The sequence below is a fragment of the Barbus barbus genome (assembly GCF_936440315.1).
Source record: "Barbus barbus genome assembly, chromosome: 41".
NCBI lineage: Eukaryota > Metazoa > Chordata > Actinopteri > Cypriniformes > Cyprinidae > Barbus > Barbus barbus.
Genome location: NC_136719.1, coordinates 27,651,420 through 27,669,102, shown reverse-complemented (window position 1 = coordinate 27,669,102; position 17,683 = coordinate 27,651,420). Strand labels below are relative to the sequence as shown.

At 40.1% G+C, this 17,683-nt stretch overlaps 1 protein-coding gene across 1 annotated transcript in view; it reads right to left on the bottom strand.

Moving 5' to 3' along the window:
* Positions 1-5,781, bottom strand: part of LOC306860734 (sodium/hydrogen exchanger 9B2) — a 50,215-nt gene extending 44,434 nt beyond the window's left edge. The window contains exons 1-3 of the mRNA XM_079402600.1: positions 5,731-5,781; positions 5,091-5,174; positions 4,623-4,712 (exon numbers count right to left, since the gene is read on the bottom strand). Of these exons, the coding sequence (XP_079258726.1) occupies positions 4,623-4,712; positions 5,091-5,130 (130 nt within the window). The 5' untranslated portion in view covers positions 5,131-5,174; positions 5,731-5,781. The remainder of the gene's footprint in view (positions 1-4,622; positions 4,713-5,090; positions 5,175-5,730) is intronic.
* Positions 5,782-17,683: the final 11,902 nt, after the last annotated feature.

The following is a 17,683-nucleotide window of genomic DNA, read 5'->3' as shown; positions in this document are numbered from 1 at the left end:
GTTAAATGAATCCAGGAGAAGATGACCAGGGTCTGCTGAAATGCTTGGTGTTAGAGATTTTGCCTTCATAAATAGCGCACTAGTGTTCTCATTAATGTATCTCTTTCTGACAGAGACAGATCTAGATTCAGTGGTGACAGAGATCAATATATCAAAGAAAATACAGAAGTGATCAGATGGTGCTACATCCTTAATAACTGGAGAATCAACACCTGGCAGACGACTTGAACAAGTTTTATTGTCATTTTGAAAAATCACCCCACACCCACCCTGAACACCTCTCCACACAACCATTAACACCTCCAGAAACCCTCCTCTCCCCCACACCTACAATTCAAATCAGCGAAGAAGATGTGTGCCAGGTCTTCAGGAAGAACAAAAAAAAAAATCATTTGAAAGACTGGTTTTGGCTTATCTGAAGGACATCATCAAACCCTTACTGGACCCCCTGCAGTTTGCCTACAAAGCAAACAGGTCTGTGGATGATAAGTCAACATGGGACTGCACTTCACCCTGCAGCATCTGGACAGACCAGGGACTTATGTGAGGATCCTGTTTGTGGACTTCAGCTCCTCTTTTAAGACCATCATCACGGAAACCCTTCAGAATAAACTAACCCAGCTCTCTGTCCCCACCTCAGTCTGTCAGTGGATCACCAGCTTCCTGACAGACAGACAGCAGTTAGTAAAGCTTGGTAAATTCACATCCAGCACTTGTACCATCAGCACTGGAGCTCCTCAGGGCTGCGTACTCTCCCCACTGCTCTTCTCCCTCTACACCAACGACTGCACCTCTAAAGACCCCTCTGTAAAGCTCCTGAAGTTTGCAGACGACACCAAACTGATCGGCTTCATTCAGGACGGTGACGAGTCTGCTTATAGACAGGAGGTTAAGGAGATGGCTGTCTGGTGCAGTCTTAACAACCTGGAGCTTAACACGCTCAAAACTGTGGAGATGATTGTGGACTTCAGGAGAAACCCCCCTGCTCTCCCCCCACTCACCATCATGAACAGCACTGTGACTGCAGTGGAGTCAGATTCCTGGGCACCACCATCTCCCAGGACCTGAAGTGGGAGATTCGCATAGACTCCATTGTTAGAAAGGCCCAGCAGAGGTTGTACTTTCTTTGCCAGCTGAGGAAGTTCAACCTGCCACAGGAGCTGCTGAAACAATTCTACTCCGCCATCATTGAATCCATCCTCTGCACTTCAATAACTGTCTGGTTCAGCTCAGCTACCAAATCTGACCTCAGAAGACTACGGAGAGTAGTCCGGACTGCTGAGCGAATCATTGGTACAACCCTCCCCACTCTCCAAGAGCTGTACTTATCCAGAGTGAGCAAAAGGGCTGTTAAAATCACTCTAGACCCCTCACATCCAACACACTCCCTCTTTGAACTTCTGCCGTCTGGTCGACGCTACAGAGCTCTGAGCACCAGAACGACCAGACACAGGAACAGTTTCTTCCCTCAGGCAATCCATCTCATGAACACTCAACAATAAACGTGGAACACACAACTATAATACATTATCCATTCACCACACTCACTTATTTTATGTTTATTTCTCATTTCTAATTTGCACATACTTGACCTGTACATACATAGTTGTCTATATTATATATTGTGTTTTTTCTGCTTTGTACATTGCCTATTTGGATATTTGTATATTATTCTTTTATTATCTGTGTCCTGTCCTGTTGCTGTCTTTCTGTTGCACTGTGGAGTTTCTGTCACTACAACAAATTCCTTGTATGTGTAAACATACCTGGCCAATAAAGCTCATTCTGATTCTGATTCTGATTCTGATAACAATGGATGAAATGTTTAGACCTCTACTGATGAGTAAATCTAGAGTGTGCCCACAATTGTGTGTGGGTCCATGCACATGCTGACTCAGGTCAAAAGTGTTTAAAACAGTTATAATTTCTTTTGTAGTTTTGATTTCTGCATTATCTATGTGAATATTAAAATCCCCTGCAATAGCAAAACAGTCAAACTCTGAGGAAATCATTGATAACAGTTCTGTGAATTCTTCAACAAAGGCTGGAGAATATTTTAGAGGCCTGTAAATAATGAAGTGAAGTGAAGTGAAGTGACATTCAGCCAAGTATGGTGACCCATACTCGGAATTCGTGCTCTGCATTTAACCCATCCAACGTGCACACACACAGCAGTGAACACACACACACCGTGAACATACACCCGGAGCAGTGGGCAGCCATTTTATGCTGCAGCGCCCGGGGAGCAGTTGGGGGTTCGGTGCCTTGCTCAAGGGCACCTCATTCATGGTATTGAGGGTGGAGAGAGCGCTGGACAGTCACTCCCCCCACCTACAATTCCTGCCGGCCTGAGACTCGAACCCGCAACCTTCGGATTACAAGTCCGACTCTCTAACCATTAGGCCACGACTTCCCCTTGTAATGATAAACAGAGTGTGTGGAGCTGCTTTCAGCACTATACCTAAGTATTCAAAAAACAAATACTGACCAAATGACACATGCTTGCATTGATAAACATCTTTAAAGAGAGCAGCTACACCCAGGGGCGTAGAATTAGGGGGGGACGCTAGGGACATGTCCCTACCAATATCCAGCCACTAAACTGTCCCTAGCAATATTTTGCTCAAATAATTAAATATATGTATATGTTTTTGTCATTTCAGACGCATCTGAAACGTCATATCATTGATATTATCTAACAAGTTAAAGTAAAGACTTCAGAAATCTGCACGCTCTCAAGGACGCACATTTAATACATGTGCGGAATGTAGTTGCACACCGGACGAAAAGCGTAGCACTCACAGGTATTGCACCCAATTCAAGACAGTAGTCGGTTTATGTCCCCACCAATGTAGAAAGCAAACCTATGCCCTTGGCTACACCTCCACCTCTCCTAACAGTCCTGCAGACACTTATAAAATTAAAGTTAGGAGGGGCTGTTTCAGTGTTGCACTCCTGCTGTCTTCTAGCCATGTTTAAATTAGAAACATAAAATTCAGGTTGTTTGTGGTTATTAAATCCTTGATCAGAAATTATTTATTTTTTAGTGAGCAAATGTTTAAAAATGCTAACTTGATGGAATTACATTTAATCTCTACAGCAATCTTAGATTGATGCATTATAGGCCGCAGATTAGATGGGTCAGCCGTACGGCTTGAGAAGGCCTTAGACTTTCTATCACGTGATAAAACAGAAATAGAGGAGGCTACATGTACACTGGGTTCTCGCTTGTTCTGTAAACATTTGTGAATGTTGCTGCTAATATAGCAGGGACCCGACACATATCACTGAGGGCTGTTATCAGTTGTTTTTGGTTCACCATTAAAGGCTAGTAACAAGTCCGTTCTTATTATTAGTCAATTCTTGTTCTTATTTTGCTGGATCTATCCGCCACTTTTGACACTGTCAATCATCAGATCCTGAGAATCAGAAGACTGAGCTTCTTGTCTTCCCTGCCACTCCAGCTCTACAGCATGATTTCACCATCCAGTTAGGTTCATCAACAATTACCCATTCAAGTTCGGTCAGAAATCTTGGTGTAATCTTTGATGACCAGCTGACTTTCAAAGAGCACATTGCAAAAACTGCTCAATCTTGCAGGTTTGCATTGCACAACATCAGAAAGATCAGGCCCTTTCTAACGGAGCATGCTGCACAACTTCTTGTACAGGCTCTTGTCATTTCTAGACTGGATTACCGGTACACCACAGAGAGGCACAAAATCACTTTCCAGAATGTTTTCGTTCACGGTTCCTGGCTGGTGGATTGATCTTCCCACCTCTATATGGAATGCTGATTCCATGACAATTTTCAAACGACACCTGACATCTGACTTTTTTCCCTATCTGAAAAAATTGCTTCTCCTTACTTAATCCACAGTCTAGCTTATACTTTTTTGAACAATGCCTGAAACTTGGTATTACGAGCACTTCCTGTGTCTGTTTGCCTCTTTAAGATGAATCGCTTGATGTATTCCCCAAATTGTAAGTCGCTTTGGAAAAAAGCATCTGCTAAATGAATGAATAAATATGAAAAATTAATATCTCACAGGTTTCATAATTCTCAATATCAACAAATACTGAATTAACTCAATTTACAAATGGATAATTCTAAACAAATTAGAATGTCCAACTTTACCCACATGCAACTTTACTCACATAATGATGTATACTATACAGCAAATCTCAAGTGCTTCTATTGTTGTAAATGTAATTTTATTTATATAGCGCCTTTCCATTGCTCAAGGTCACTTTACATAGTGCTACACAAAACATTTACAAACCTAAAAAGACAATAAAAACACATAAGGCCAAATAAAGCCACATTATCCAAAATGCAAATTAAAGAGATACGTTTTTAGCTGATTCTTGAACGTAGACAAAGAAGATAAATTACGAAGTGTAAGGGGTAGCGAATTCCATAATTTAGGAGAATTAACACTGAATGACCTACCACCTACAGTGGACAGCCGATAACGAGGAATGGACAAAAGACCAAGCTCAGATGATCTGAGGGACCGGTGCGGAGAGTAGGAGTACAGTAGGTCAGACAGATATGGAGGCGCAAGACCATTTAATGCCTTAAATGTTAGAAGTAATATCTTAAAATGAACACACACACACCTTTAGTAATGACGGAGACAGTAAAGCCATGTGGTTTGTAGCGGAGCAGTTTACCACAGCAATCTGATGCTTTGGATGCTGTTTTCCGACCTGGGAGAAACACACACACACACACGTTTGTTTAGAGCACAACAGGGTGAGTGTTGTGGTGAATAACTACACTATACTAAGTGTGAGTGTATCTAACAATGTTTGTTAACATTTTCATAAGCTAAAATAAATCAGTTTGCTATTTTACAGCATTTATTAATCTTTGTTAGTCAATAAAATACAATTGTTCAAGTTGGCTCACAGTAATGTTAACAGATTCAACTTTTGATTGAAAAAAATACTAGTAAATGTTGAAGTGTATTACCCAAGAATAGATGTTGTTCATTAGTAGATCATAACAACTAATGTGTAACAAATCGAACCTTATTTTAAAGTGTATCTCTCTGTGTGTGTGTGTGTGTTGTTTTGGTTACTTACGGGTTTCTGTTGGCTCTGCTGTAAGTCTTTCCTCACCCATTTCTTCAAATGTCTGTATGCCAGTGAACTTTGACCCACATGAACCTGCACGCGCACACACACACACACATACAGTTTAATCATTAAAGCATGCTGATTCCTTCAGTTATACTTCATAACATAATTCTCAAAGTTATTTATCTTATGAATAAAACAAACTGAAACAGAAATGTAAGAATAAAGCTAATGAAATAAATCAAGTTTTCATGAATGCTGTGTATCAAGTAAAAATCATAAAATCCAATGAAATTTCATTATTGCACAGTCCTGCATATTAAGTTGAATGAATAACTGTACTAACTAGCACTGTTAACATGAACTAGACACCTTCTGCTGCAGAATAAACCAGGCTGTTTAGTGCTCATCTGTTCTATGACAAACCGTGAAGTTCTGAAAACAAAACATTTGCAAAATGTCCATGATTTAAAATGTTTTAAATATGTTTTTTCTTGATTTTTACAGGAGCCAGCTTTGTCAGGTTTAGATGCACATTTGTCCCCAAAATATGGTGAAGATGTTGATAAAAACATGAAAAGACAATTCACTGTTCAAATAGACAATACCTATAAAAGAAACAGAAGAAAATGAACGTCTGTCTCACCTTCTGAAGAGAAGTAGAAGACTGACACACAGACGTGAGTCTCACAGCATGTGATATATGTGTGTGTGTGTGTGTGTGTGTGAATCAGTGTGTGTTCATCACATGAGCTCTGCTCATCACAGCGTCTGATGAACATCTTCAGTCACCGAGCTGAAGGTGTGTGTAACGTCACTCACGCTGTTTGTTTTATAGTGCTGATGTTTACATCTGTTTATTCCTGTTTATAGTCCAGCTGTCTGTGCCATGAGTGTGATGAACTACATGTGTTGAGCCGCCGGTGCCCGTGTGTGTGAACATCACCAGACCCACAAAGCACTTCCATTTATAGTCACCGGCCTGCCAGTGTGTGTGTGTGTGTGTGTGAGTGAGAGATATTCATGACAGTGAGAAGACATACACACACACACTTGCTTGAATCAGACTGAAACAGAATTACAGTAATAAATAAAAAGGAGAGTTTTTTTCATGCTGCAAATGCTTAGAAATGTTCTGTTACTGTGTTGATAGCAATGACTCGTGACACACACACACACTGTTACTGTCATCTGCGCAGCGTCTGGTGTGTCAGCGGAGCTCCTGTCATCTGGAAAAATGCCACAAGATTCATCTGCTGCATTTTAGTTTTACTCCCAATGAACGATTGCTGATCGATTGCTTCTGTCGGTCGTGCTGTTGAGAGGTTTGCGATTGTAGCTCCGTGTAGCTTCGCTTTTCTGTTGAATCTCTATCTTTTACTCTCTGTTGTTTAAAGTGATAATATATAACTTAATTCCCACCATATTTCTGGTATTATCTATCAAACTAATTTGATTGTTTGCTTTTTAAAACCGCGAGTGCAGCATGTTAGCATTCGTTAGCTGGTTAGCTTGTCACTAGCGGTTCCAGTCGCTTTTCTATTCGCGCCTATTATTGTTTTCTTTTTTCTCGCTCCGTTTTTCACGAGTTCATCAAACAGCAGTGGGAAGCGAATCATTCTTCAATCACGATGAGTAATGGCTTCTTCTCCTGCTATTGTTGTTTGCACTGTTTGCCACATGTACAGTTTATCTCTCTGTCGGAGATGAGGGATTCACATGTCAAGTCAAGTCACCTTTATTTATATAGCGCTTTTAACAATGTACATTGTGTCAAAGCAACTGCACAATATCAAAAAAGAAAATAGTGTGTCAATAATGTAAAATGAAAAGATTAAAAAAAAAGATTTTCAGTTAAAGGCATTTCATTATTGAATTCAGTGATGTCATCATCCAGCTCAGTTCAGTTTAAATAGTGTCTTTGCAATCAGGTCGACGATATCGCTGGAAATGAAGTGTCCCTAACTAAGAAAGCCAGAGGCGACAGCGGCAAGGAACCAAAACTCCATCGGTGACAGAATGGAGAAAAAAACCTTGGGAGAAACCAGGCTCAGTCAGGGGGCCAGTTCTTCTCTGGCCAAACGAACCAGCAGTTCAATTCCAACTGCAGCAAAGTCAGATTGTAAGGGCTCAACTGGTTCCAGTGGTCTTTCCCGATAGCTGTCTAAGTGGAGGGGTCCTCACTGGGGATCTGTCTCTGGCGCTCATCTCGGTGTCCTGGTCTCCGCTGATGTTCAGCGCTGTAGAGGTCGTCTCTGGGTGCTGATCCCCCATCTGATCTGGATGCGGACTGAATCTTGTGACTGCAGTGACCATCTGGGCTGGATACGGACCGGATCGGGTGGCTATGGTGACTGGGGATATGTCCCCGGGGCTCATCCAGGTGTCCGGCCTCCGCCGACGATCAGGGCCACATACATCATCTCCCGGCGCCGATCCACCATCTGATCCGGACACGGACTGAGAAACAGAATAGAAACAGACAAATATTAGCGTAGATGCCAATCTTCTTACGATGTAATGAGTACATCATGTGTTATGGGGAGTGTTCCCGGTTCCGGTTGATCTAATTAATGCAGCCTAACAATCCTTTAACGGATTTGAATAATAGAAGTGTATTAGTGTCTTATGTGTGAGCCAGGTTAAAGAAATGTGTCTTTAATCTAGATTTAAACTGACAGAGTGTGTCTGCCTCCCGAACAGTGTTAGGTAGATTGTTCCAGAGTTTGGGTGCTAAATAGGAAAAGGATCTGCAGCCAGCAGTCGATTTTGATATTCTATGTATTATCAAATGGCCAGAGTTTTGAGAACGCAGCAGACGTGGATGACTATAATGTGATAAGAGCTCGCTCAAGTACTGAGGAGCTAAGCCATTCAGTTCTTTATAAGTAATTAACAAGATTTTAAAATCTATACGATGTTTGATGGGGAGCCAATGCAGTGTTGACAGAACTGGGCTAATATGGTCGTACTTCCTGGTTCTAGTAAGGACTCTAGCTGCTGCATTTTGGACCAACTGTAATTTGTTGATCAAGCGTGCAGAACAACCACCCAATAAAGCATTACAATAGTCTAACCTTGAGGTCATAAACGCATGAATTAGTATTTTTGCATTTGACGTTGAGAGCATAGGTCGTAATCTAGATATGTTTTTTAGATGGAAAAACGCAGTTTTACAGATGCTAGAAACATGGCTTTCAAATGAAAGATTGCTATCAAACAGCACACCTAGTTTCCTAACTGATGAAGAAGAATTGACAGAGCAGCCGTCAAGTGTTAGATAGTGTTCTAGGTTATTACATGTGGGGTATTTAGGTCGGATAATTAACACCTCTGTTTTTTCAGAATTTAGCAGTAAGAAGTTACTCGTCATCCAGTTTTTTTTATATCGAGTATTCATTCCATTAGTTTCTCAATTTGGTGTGTTTCACTGGGCAGCGAAGAAATATAGAGCTGAGTTTAAAAAGCATAATAGTGAAAACTAACACCATGTCTCCTGATAATATCTCCCAAGGGTAACATTTAAAGCGTGAAAAGTAACGGCCCTAGTACTGAGCCTTGAGGTACTCCGCACTGCACTTGTGGTCGATATGATACCTCTTCATTCACTGCTACGAACTGATGGCAGTCAGATAAGTACGATTTGAACCATGCTAATGCACTTCCACTAATGCCAACAAAGTGTTCTAGTCTATTTAAAAGAATGTTGTGGTCGATAGTGTCAAACGCAGCGCTAAGATCCAATAGAACTAATAAAGAGATACAACCACGATCAGATGATAGAAGCAGGTCATTTGTAACTCTAATGAGAGCAGTCTCAGTACTATGATACGGTCAAAATCCTGACTGGAATTCCTCTCTAAGAAGGAATATAATTGCAAGGATACTACCTTTTCTAGTATCTTTGACAGAAAAGGGAGATTTGAGATCGGTCTGTAATTAACTAAATCTTTGGGGTCAAGTTGTGGTTTTTTAAGGAGAGGCTTAATAACAGCCAATTTGAAGGTTTCGGGGACATATCCTAATGACAGTGATGAATTAATAAAAGCCAAAAGAGGATCTATGACTTCTGGAAGCAGCTCTTTTAGTAGTTTAGATGGAATAGGGTCTAACATACATGTTGTTGGTTTAGATGATTTAACAAATTTATACAATTCTTCCTCTCCTATAGTAGAGAATGAGCAAAATTGTTCCTCAGGGGATCTACAGTGATGTGATATTGTAGCTGACGGCTGCATGGTTACAATTTTATCTCTGATAGAATCGATCTTGGAAGTAAAGTAGTTCATAAAGTCATTACTGCTGTGCTTTTGGGAAATGCCAACACTTGTTGATGCTTTATTTTTCGTTAATTTAGTGACTGTATTGAATAAATACCAGGGGTTATGTTTGTTTTCTTATAGAAGAGACGAAAAGTGATCAGATCTAGCAGTTTTGAATGCTTTTCTGTAGGGTATTTTCCCGCCAGGCTATACGAAATACCTCTAGTTTTGAAGTGCTAGAAAAGAGACAGTCCATAGTTTCTATTACATCATCAAGTTTTTCTGCGCTGTTGGATATGCTGAGGAATTGAGATAAATCAGGAATATTACTTACAAAGCAGTCTTTTGTGGTAGAGGTGATGGTTCTACCATACTTGTAGCAAGGTGTAGAATTTACAGTTTTAGCTACATGGAGTTTACACAAGACTAGATAATGATCTGAGATATCATCGCTTTGCTGCAGAATTTCAACACCACTAACATCAATTCCATGTGACAGTATTAAATCTAGAGTATGATTTCGACAGTGAGTAGGCCCGGAAACGTGTTGTCTAACCCCAATAGCGTTCAGAATGTCTATGAATGCTGATCCTAATGCATCTTTTTCATTATCGACATGGATATTAAAATTGCCATCAAATAAGACTTTATCTGCAGCCAGTACTAACTCAGATAGAAAATCAGCAAATTTTTTAATAAAGTCTGTGTGGTGCCCTGGTGGCCTGTATACAGTAGCCAGTACAAACATCACAGGGGATTTATCACTAACACGTGTTTCTCTAGATAATGTTATATGCAGCACCATAACTTCAAACGACTTATACTTAAAGCCTGCCCTCCGAGAAATACTGTGTAAGATATTGTTAATAATCCTACATATATTTATTTTATTTATTTTAGCTTTAGGGAACCACAAATACCAGTGACGTCATATGATTAATGGATATTAATCAGAACGTCCAACTTATACCTTATCAACGACTTGTCCAGCAAGCATTAATCTCAGCAAGTTATCTCTTAACACTTTGTTTATTTAATTCGTGGCCAACGATTAAAATAACCAAATAGTTAACTTAGTTCTCAGACTCATGAGCGTAGGTAAACGCGATCTTTTGGCAAATAATTACGATATACAAAATCCATAGCACAGACAAGAGATTTCTTAATAAAGTCAAAGTTTATTCACTACTCTAACACAATATTAACTAGACAACACAAAACAGACGATTTAACATACACACAGATGGGAGCGAGTTGTTTTATATCTGAAGAGAGAGACTTAGGTTTTAATGCTCGTTTCAACCTGAGGGAAAATTCACACGCAAGAACCCTTATCGTTATTCTTAAACAACAGATAGATATATCACCAGTTTCCAGTAGATTCAAGAGAAGTTCATTTTGCCTTACTGTATGTGTTTCTTTCGGTTCAAAGAGTCTTTTCCTCGGGTGAATTCCGTCCTTTGTTTTGGTTGAGACGGACCGCGTGTGGATTGGCTGCTCGGTAGGTCGTGTGACACGGTTACTCTTCAGTGGTTGGAGGGCCTCGTTCTGACTCGATGAAGTTCTCAGGAAGTCTTTGTCAGCTCTTAGAAGTTTAACTTTGATCGCTGTGCAATGCCCCCGCCGTGATGTTAGAGGCCAGAAGCGCTTTGCAACGTGAGCAGAACGAGAGACGAGCGAGGCATGCGTGAGCCTCCTGTAGTTTTCAACTCCAACACTTTTCGGTTGTGCATCTGGTTTTAACGGGCCAATTTGAGACCCGCCTTTGGGCGCGTGGTCCAATCGCAAGTGTTTCTGTGGGCGGAGCCCCGCCCCCTGCACAGTTGCGTGTTGCATACATTATCTGCGCAAGTATTTTATCACATAAAACTTATAACAGCAAACTTCTATTCGTCTCATTAATGAAAAACAGATAAGATTTCATTCATACCAAAATATTATTTTTCATGAAATCAGCTTTCATCCGAAACCAAACAGTACATAATTTTGCATAACCAAAACACATATATCGATTCTATATCCCATTTCATAGTTAAGGCATTGATTAACTGCTCCTGAGTTCTACATAATCACATCGGGCATGTAAAAGAACTCACAACTAGTGATCAGGAATATTATACATTGTGGAAAAAGATTACATAAGTAAAAAAAAAAAATAACAACGCAACAGCTTATAAATGTCACAAACAAAAACATCCTTTAATATATATGTTTAAACTATATCGTCTATAGTGTTTTTATTTCAGAGTATATTTTGTTTCAAATATCAGAAACCAGTATGACTTTTGTTCTTTTAAAACAAAATCCTTCAGGGTGTGACTCGTTTTCTCTTTGTTAGATAGATGCACAGAAAAGGCGCGTTTTCAGGAATGTGCGTGATAGCAGGGTCATAAAGTCAGTTCTCTGGAGGGTTCGTGCCTGGCCGTGCTCGTAAAAGTCTTTTGCACTATATTTTGTTGAATTACTGCGACTTAATGGAGTTAGCAGTTAGGGAGGGTTCTGTGGAGTTTCTCCAAATGACAAGGGCTCTCAAAAACCCAAAATATATGTTTTTCTGGTCCCAGGAGATTTAAGGGAGGGCCTTCCATACGGCGTCAGGATGTCTGTTGTTAGATGTGTGCGTTCAGACCACTTCTTACAACTGAGAATATTGCTATAGAGATAGATGTGCTAAAACATTAGCCACATTTAAATCAAGACTCAAAACTCATCTGTTTAACTGTGCATTTGTTGAACGAGCACTGTGCTATATGTCTGAACTGACTGCAATGAATTTTAAGTATAATCATTTTCTTTAAATTTATTTTAAATCAATTTCTATATCATTTTAAAATTCTTTGTTTTTATTATTTTTATTCCATGTTTTTATTGATTTTTAATGTCTATTTCACTTTCTTTTATGTATGAAATGCTATATAAATAAACTTGCCTTGCCTATAAATTGTAGCAACACCTCCCCCTTTACCTTTTGGATGTGGCTCATTTTTATAGCAGTAATCTTGGGGGGTGGACTCATTTAAAGTAATGTATTCATCTGGTTTTAGCCATATGTCTGTCAAACAGAGCAAATTTAGATTATTATCAAATCATTTACAAAAAGTGTTTTTGTAGAAAGGGACCTGATATTCAGTAAGCCAAGCTTTATCAATTGTTTCTCTGTATTGTAAACATTGTTTATTTGTTGAACATCAATTAAATTGTTACTCTTAATTTGGTTTGGATATTTTCTGTATTTTCTAGTTTGGGGAACAGACACAGTCTCTATAGTGTGATATCTGGGTGAAGGAGTCTCTGTGTGCTGAGAATTAAGTGACTTCTGTGACGTGAGGCGGCTAGCAGACGGTCGGTTTAGCTAGTCTGTCTGCTTCCTGACCTGGGCCCCAGTTAGTCAAGTACGAACTCTAAAACTATGTGCAATATTTCTAGAGAGAAGAGCGGCACCACCCCAGGAGGGATGAACACCATCTCAGTAGCCAGTACAAACATCGCAGGGGATTTATCATTAACACTTGTTTCTTTGGATAACGTTATATGAAGCACCATTACTTCGAACGAATTCTGCTTGAAACCCGACCTCTGAGAAATACTGAAAATATTGCTATAAATTGTGGCAACACCTCCCCCTTTACCTTTTGGACGCGGTTCATGTTTGTAACAATAATCTTGGGGGGCAGACTCGTTTAAAGTAATGTAGTCATCTGGTTTTAGCCAGGTTTCTGTCAAACAAAGCACATCTAGTTTATGGTCAGTTATCATATCATTTTCAAAAAGTGCTTTTGTAGAAAGGGATCTAATATTCAATAAGCCAAGCTTTATCATTTGTTTATCTGTATTATATCTGTTTTTTATTTGTTGAACATCAATTAAATTTTTACTCTTACTTTGGTTTGGAGGTTTTCTGTATTTTCTAGTTTGGGGAACAGACACAGTCTCTATAGTCTGATATCTAGGTGAAAGAGTCTCTATGTGCTGAGAATTAACTGACTTCTGTGACGTGAGGCGGCTAGCAGACGGTCGGTTTAGCCAGTCTGTCTGCCTCCTGACCTGGGCCCCAGTTAGTCAAGTATGAACTCTAAGGGTGCTTTCACACCTGCCTCATTTAGTTCGGTTGAATCGCACTAGAGTTAGTTTTCCCTCTTGGTGCGGTTCGTTTGGGCAGGTGAGAAAGCAACAATCGCACTCGGGTGCGCACCAAAAGCGGACCAAACAAGCGTACCGAGACCTCCTTGAAGAGGTGGTCTCGTCACGCTTTCAAACGAACCCTGGAGCGGTTCGTTTGTGGTGAGAAAGCAATCCGACCCAACGGACCAAGCGGTATCATAATTCATAACAGGAAATATGTTATATAAAAAGCAGCAGTCAGTGTCTTTTGTGTCTAGCAGTCAAGCGCTTTGAGTACCCAGAAAAGTGCTATATAAATGTAACAAATTATTATTTTGTGAATGCAAGTGAGAATTTGTGAGAAACTTTGATTTTGTTAGTGAGAATATTTGTTATTGCAGTTGAAAACCAAAGAGCACCTCTTCATATTAAAATGTTGTGTAATTAATTACTCTTCTCCGCGCATTACAAGAATGCTGTCCTGACGAAGCCTCGATTCCCTCTGGCTGTAACTGCATTATATATATATATATATATATATACATACAGTATATATATATATATATATATATATATATATATATATATCTCACTTGCATTCACAGATATATAGATATATTAGAGAGGCATAACAGCTACATTCGTTTTGCGTTTGCCAGGACAGCTATAAAGCCGCAATAAACCCGCGGAGCAAACTTGTCAATCCATCTTGATGAATGACGCAGAGGAACGTAAACAAGTGAACTCTGACCAATAAGAGGACAGCTTTACTCACATGTGACTTGCATAAACACAGTGTGGTACGCTTTGCAATGTTGACGTGTGAAAGCGAACCGAACAAAGAAGAAAATGCAACAATGTAACAAATTAATCCCTGTTTCAGAACAAAGCAAATTATCTACAGGTCTGAAAGCACCCTAAGACTATGTGCCATACATTTAAACAGGTCAGGTCTGCCACAAAAATTATTCCAATTGTCTATGAAACCTATGTTATTCTGTGGGCACCACTTAGACATCCATCCATTGAGTGATGACAGTCTGCTATGAATCTCATCACCCCGGTAAGCAGGAAGCGGACCAGAGCATATTACAGTGTCTGCCATTGTACTTGCAAGTTCACACACCTCTTTAACATAATTAAGACATACGATATGGCGCTGCAGATGGCAGCTACTGTGCATTGCTCTTCAGTGTTTCTACTGTTTTTGTTTGTTTTCCCTGTTCCCGTTGTTTTGTTTTTGTTACTCAAATACAATCAGTTTTACCAGGGATGACCTGCTGAACATTCAGCAGAACACACCACAAAATCTTTTACCGGATTTTGACTACTCGGACGTTTTGCTGGACATTGTAGTTGGCGGAGCCGTAGCTCTGGTCAAACACTTCAGGAGGACGCTTAGACGGGGGAATGAGAAACAGAATAGAAACAGACAAATATTAGCATAGATGCTATTCTTCTTATGATGTAACGAGTACATGTGTTATGGGGAGTGTTCCCGGTTCCGGTTGATCTAATTAATGCAGCCTAACAATCCTTTAACGGATTTGAATAATAGAAGTGTATTAGTGTGTTATGTGTGAGCCAGGTTAAAGAAATTAAAGATTAAAATTAAAGATTAAATCCAGGTTAATCTAGATTTAAACTGACAGAGTGTGTCTATGTCACGACCCGGCTTGAACTCGGGTGAGATGGTTGAGAGATCTACCACTGAGCCACGGAAGTGGTAATGTTGGACCCAAATGAAACACTTAAGGCATTACTCCAGGAAACGAAGATTAATCTTTGCAAGGATAACTCAACAAAAGTTCTTCTCAGATCGAGGAATAACAACGTCAAAAACGATGGAAAACCAAAAGAGAAAATAAAAACTCCACGAGGGGAGAAAACAAAGTCGGATAACAAATACAATCAAAGACAGGCGCTCAGGATACCTTACTTGGGGTAGCAAGAGGCTTAGCGAGACCAGGCAGGAAACACAGGGCGAAGACTCAAAAACCGAGTGGGGAACCAAGGGACAGATACACAACTTAAATACACTGGGGGAAACAAGACACAGGTGAGCTGGATAATACTAACAAGGCCACACGAAGAAGAACTAAGGCAAAGGAGAACACAGGGGACCTCTAGAGGCACAGAGACAAACTACAGGAGGAAGTATGCTGACAGTCTGCCTCCCGAACAGTATTAGGTAGATTGTTCCAGAGTTTGGCTGCTAAATAGGAAAAGGATCTGCCGCCCGCAGTCGATTTTGATATTCTATGTATTATCAAATGGCCAGAGTTTTGAGAACGCAGCAGACGTGGATGACTATAATGTGATAAGAGTAAGGACTCTAGCTGCTGCATTTTGGACCAACTGTAATTTGTTGATCAAGCGTGCAGAACAACCACCCAATAAAGCATTACAATAGTCTAACCTTGAGGTCATATGTGATAAATGCAGGGAAATAGTTAGGCTGACAGAGAAGATTTTAGAATTAGAGACACGCATCCAACCTTTAGTTGAGGACAGTAAGAATGTGAGGGCTGTAGATACTGCTTTGGATGCAACTAGCTCAGGGAGTCCTGTACATTGTTCGGTTCCGGTTGAGCCCGTCAGGGCAACTGGGTGACTGTGAGGCAGCCTAGTCGCGGGTCAAAACACCACTCTTCCGTTCCAATCAAAATATCAAAGGAGATTCTATTGTACGGAATGTGAAAATAGAGACACCAGCCACCATAGTCCATTGTTTACCGGGAGCCAGAGCGCCTGACATCTTGGCAAATTTAAAAGTGCTGGCTAATGCTAAAAGTAAATTCAGTAAGATTGTTATCCACGTCGGCACTAATGATGTTCGACTTCACCAGTCAGAGATCACTAAAAATAATGTTAAAGAGGTGTGTGAACTTGCAAGTACGATGTCAGACACTGTAATATGCTCTGGCCCCCTCCCTGCTTACCGTGGCAATGAGATTCATAGCAGACTGTCGTCACTCAATGGCTAGATGTCTAAGTGGTACCCGCAGAATAACATAGGTTTCATAGACAATTGTTTTCAATAGAATTTTTGGAGCAGACCTGACCTGTTGAAAAGAGATGGTGTTTATCCCTCCTGGGGTGGTGGCGCTCTTCTCTTCTCTGTTCCCCGAACTAAAAAATACAGAGTAAGAGTAACAATTTAATTGATGTTCAACAAATAAAAAAAGATATAACACAGATAAACAAATGATAAAGCTTGGCTTATTGAATATTAGATCCCTTTGTGGCGTTGAAATATTGTAGCAGAGCGATGATATCTCAGATCATTATCTAGTTTTGTGTATATTCCATATAGCTAAAGCTGTAATGTCAACTCCTTGTTACAAATATGGTAGAACCATCACTTCTACCACAAAAGACTACTTTATAAATAATCTTCCTGAATTATCTCAAACCTAACACTGTTCGGGAAGCAGACACACTCTGTCAGTTTAAATCCAGATTAAAGACCCATCTCTTTAACCTGGCTTACACATAATACACTATCGCATTTCTGTTAGGCTGCATTAATTAGGTCAACCGGAACCGGGAACACTTCCCAAAACACCTGATGTACTTGTTACATTGTTAGAAGAATGGCATCTACACTAATATTAGTCTGTTTCTTTCTTATTCCGAGGTCACCGTAGCCACCCAGATCCAGACTGTATCCAGATCAGATGGTGGATCAGCACCTAGAGATGACCTCTACAGCCAGGACACCTAGATGAGCCCAGAGACTGATCCCCAGTGAAGACCCTGTCTCCAAGACGGCCATCGGGACAAGACCACAGGAACCAGATGAGTCCTTTGCACAATCTGATTCTGCTTTAGCCTAGATTTAAACAGCTGATTTTGTCTTGCCAGAGGAGAATGATACTATTTCAACAAACGTTTTCCCCGTCTAAATACTGTAAAGCTGATATAAAGCCACCCAGCTTTATATCAAGCCGATGTAAAGCTGCTTTGACACATTTTGCATTGTTAAAAGCGCTATACAAATAATATAGCCTTGACTTGACTGATCAGAGACACACAACACACACATGAAAGAACCAGTGAAGCAAACAATCAATGAATCAAGATGAAGAAAATCACAGTTCCCTCACTAATCTCCCAACACAGACACTGTTCTTATATTTACCTTTTGGACAGCTGGTGGATACAGATCTACACACACACACTCACACAAATTAAAAAGACTAATGTTATTAACAACAGAGATGATATACAGGT